This window comes from Bombina bombina, chromosome 1, assembly GCF_027579735.1.
Source record: "Bombina bombina isolate aBomBom1 chromosome 1, aBomBom1.pri, whole genome shotgun sequence".
Classification (NCBI taxonomy): domain Eukaryota; kingdom Metazoa; phylum Chordata; class Amphibia; order Anura; family Bombinatoridae; genus Bombina; species Bombina bombina.
Genome location: NC_069499.1, coordinates 1,457,693,956 through 1,457,697,467, shown reverse-complemented (window position 1 = coordinate 1,457,697,467; position 3,512 = coordinate 1,457,693,956). Strand labels below are relative to the sequence as shown.

Below are 3,512 nucleotides of genomic sequence, written 5' to 3'. Positions count from 1 at the left end.
AGATAAATATCTATGTATAAAATATATATAAATTATAAAATATGTATAAATATATCTATACGAAAAAATCATATACCTTAATTGTCTCTTCCAAAACTTGCAGCAATCAATATGTTGCTTCCACCTGCATTTTCAGCAGGTGAAATGGTCATTATAAAAGGGAGTGTCTAACAGCATAGAAAGTTTGATGTATGCAGTCATTACCAAGATGGAGATGATCAATCTATTTTGCATTGCTATACAACAAAGACGCAAAAGAAGGAGATTTTTGGAGTTAGTTCAGCGTTATGAACGACGCAGAAGGCCAAGGTTATTTTTACCTAGAATAGGGTTACATACCCTGAGTGACAGGGAAATTGTTCGGAGATTCCGTTTGAATAGAGGTTTAATTGAGAATCTGTATCTGGAGATCAAAGACTCCATTGAACCTATAACTTATAGGACAAAGGCAATCCCTGGAATGTTAAAACTGCTGGCTGTCCTCTATTTCCTCGCCACAGGATCATTTCAGGCTGTAACAAGTTTAGTTGTGGGGATGAGCCAGGCTTCTTTTTCAAGTCATCTAACTGTAGTATTAAAAGCCTTACACCAACGGATAGTGAATTATGTACATTTTCCGGAAACACCAGAGGATTGGCATTGTGTGAAGGTGCAGTTCTATGGGATTGCTGGGATGACAAACATTTTGGGTGCAATTGACTGTACCCATGTGTTAGTGCAGCCTCCAAAGTTAGGAGAATTGCCCTATCGTGACCGCAAGCGTAACCATTCTTTAAATATACAGGTCATCTCTGATGCCAAATTGAAGATTATGAGCATCCGGTCAGGATTCCCAGGTTCAACACATGATTCTTTCATCCTGAGAAATTCGCATGTTTATGACCTGTTTCAGAATCATCAAATGCCAGAGGGAATTCTCCTAGGTAAATATCTCTTACTAATTGTCATATATGGATATAAAAATATTATGTATTTCATATTGCTAAAATCAAATTATTTTTTGCACACAGGAGATTCAGGCTATTCATGTCTCCAATGGCTTTTCACTCCTGTGCTGAACCCCAGAACTCCTGCGCAAGTGCGCTACAATGAGGCTCATACATCTACAAGATGTGTTATAGAGCGCACATTTGGCGTTTTGAAAAGCAGGTTTCGTTGTTTAGACCTCTCTGGGGGAGTACTTCTATACAAACCAAAGAAAGTATCCCTGATATTTCTCATATGTTGCATGCTCCACAACCTAGCATTACGCATGCCAGATGCTGATATTTCTATGTTACAAGTAGAGTATGATGACAATGTGGCACCTTTAGAGCAAATTGATGCAAGTGGAGTACAAGCTCGATCTGATTACATCCATGCTCTATTGGAACAATGATTATGTAAATATATTGTACATATGTTCTTTTGTTTCATCATATCTTTATGTTTAAAATTATCCCAAAAGAGGGTATTTATGTTAGTTTAACTTAATTGTTAATATGTATTCAAATAAATGTTCTTCATTTCACACCTGACTCTTTTTTTAATGAAATATTTCTAATTAATACTCAATAGATTATAAGTGATAGACCATGTTATCATAGGGCTCTCAGAAAATGCTTAGATACAAGGTACATTAAACATCATCTTTCATGATTTATCGAGAAGGCAATTTTTATAATTAAATTATATTCTATTTTCCTCATCTTTGTATATAATTTTTGGAATCAGCATCAATGCAATACAGGTTTAACACATGATCTTGGGTGGTGTTCTTTAACCAATGGCAGATGTTTAGTCTCCCTGATTAGCTTGTAATAATAAAAATCAAAAATCCACCCAAATCAAATATATAAATTTTGTTGCTCTTATTATATGTGTAGATACATTATTACATTTTGCCTTAAAACATTATCATGGAGATTGACCATTTTCAATTGGTTAAAGCATTGATTTTTTAACCTATTTATTTTTCATGGCACACTTTTTTCAATTAAAAAATACTGTGACACACCCCCATTCAAAAATTGTAAAAAATCACACGTATCCTAATAAAGTATATATATATATTATATACATACACACATCACACTCTATGTATTGTGCTGTGATGCCATGCCTCCTACAAACTATACGTGACATATTGACATTCATTCTCAAACAATCATACTGAATGTCTGTGAGTGAATAGCAATATGTCATGGTTGTACATGATGCCTGTCACATACCTCCCAATATATACAAATTGGAAAGAGGGACACCCCTGCACTGGGAGTAAAAAAACAAGCAAAATTAAAGAAATATCTCACAATGTTGTCAGTCTGCCGTGGCACACCTGAGGATCTCTCATGGCACACAAATGTACCATGGCACACTGTTTGACAAACACTGGGTTAAGGCATCACACCCAAGCTTAGGGGTGCTAAGGATATTTTTGAATCTTAAGCCCGGGCTTCAAATTATATTATGTAGTGTAATATCAGTAATTATTATGCCCACTGAGTAACGGCACTTTAGTGCATATACATTATTTTTAATGAGTTGAAAACATATATATATTTCTATTTATCAATAACATTGGTTATTACCTGTTCATGAGCTTCCATACATTCATCTTTCATCAATATAGAACAAGTGAATGACTAAAATTCTACAATTAAAGTTGTTACTAGAAAAGTTAGAAATAACATTCTATTTTCTAACATAAACATTAATTATTATTGTGTTTATGTCCATTTAATATAGTTGTGTTGGTTCTGCATAACCGGTCAATGTTTAATAATGTTATTTATTTTTAAAAATATAAAATACTTTGGTGTACATTGTACCTTTAATAACTTATTAGATATGACCAATGAATAGTAATTAAAAACATCATTGTTTTCAAATAAAATACAATAAAGATAATCATCAAAATAATTTCTTTTATTAAATTATAACAAGCATTACTTCATGCATAATACAAACAAAATAAATCAAAAAACTAATCTTTAGACCGCTTAGAGGCAGTGGGAGATTGTGGAGGTGATCTTTCCCTTCTTGAAGAAAGTAATTCTTGAAGGGTACCCTGCATCAACAGAAATAAATTGCGATTGAAATTTCGGTTATCCTCATCTGCTCTCTCCCTTCGCACCAACTCCCTTTCCTCTATGGCTACCCTACGTAGATCTATAGCTATTCTCTCCCTTTGCAATTCCATTTGCATCTCCACCTGACGCCCCTGTTGCTGAATATATACACCCAATGTCCTAATCAACTCCTGTTGATTGTCACTATATTGCCTCCCCAGATTGACCATATTATTTATTGCTCCATCATCATCATGGCCAGGGGCAGCAACAGGGGCGGCGGCAGGTGCGGCGGCAGGGGCAGCAGCAGGTGCGGCGGCAGGGGCAGCAGCAGGTGCGGCGGCAGGGGCAGCAGCAGGTGCGGCGGCAGGGGCGGCAGCAGGGGCGGCGGCAGGGGCGGCAGCAGGGGCGGCAGCAGGGGCGGCAGCAGCAGGGTCAGATCCTGGGGCAGCAGGTTCAGCG

The 3,512-nt window shown here is 36.7% G+C and overlaps 1 protein-coding gene across 1 annotated transcript; it reads left to right on the top strand.

The window, feature by feature from the left end:
- The first annotated feature begins 208 nt into the window (after window positions 1–208).
- LOC128666499 (putative nuclease HARBI1) lies at window positions 209–1,378 on the top strand. The gene is made up of 2 exons (XM_053721131.1): window positions 209–836; window positions 1,011–1,378. The coding sequence occupies exons 1-2, from the start codon at window positions 209–211 to the stop codon at window positions 1,376–1,378; spliced, it is 996 nt and encodes a 331-aa protein (XP_053577106.1).
- Window positions 1,379–3,512: the final 2,134 nt, after the last annotated feature.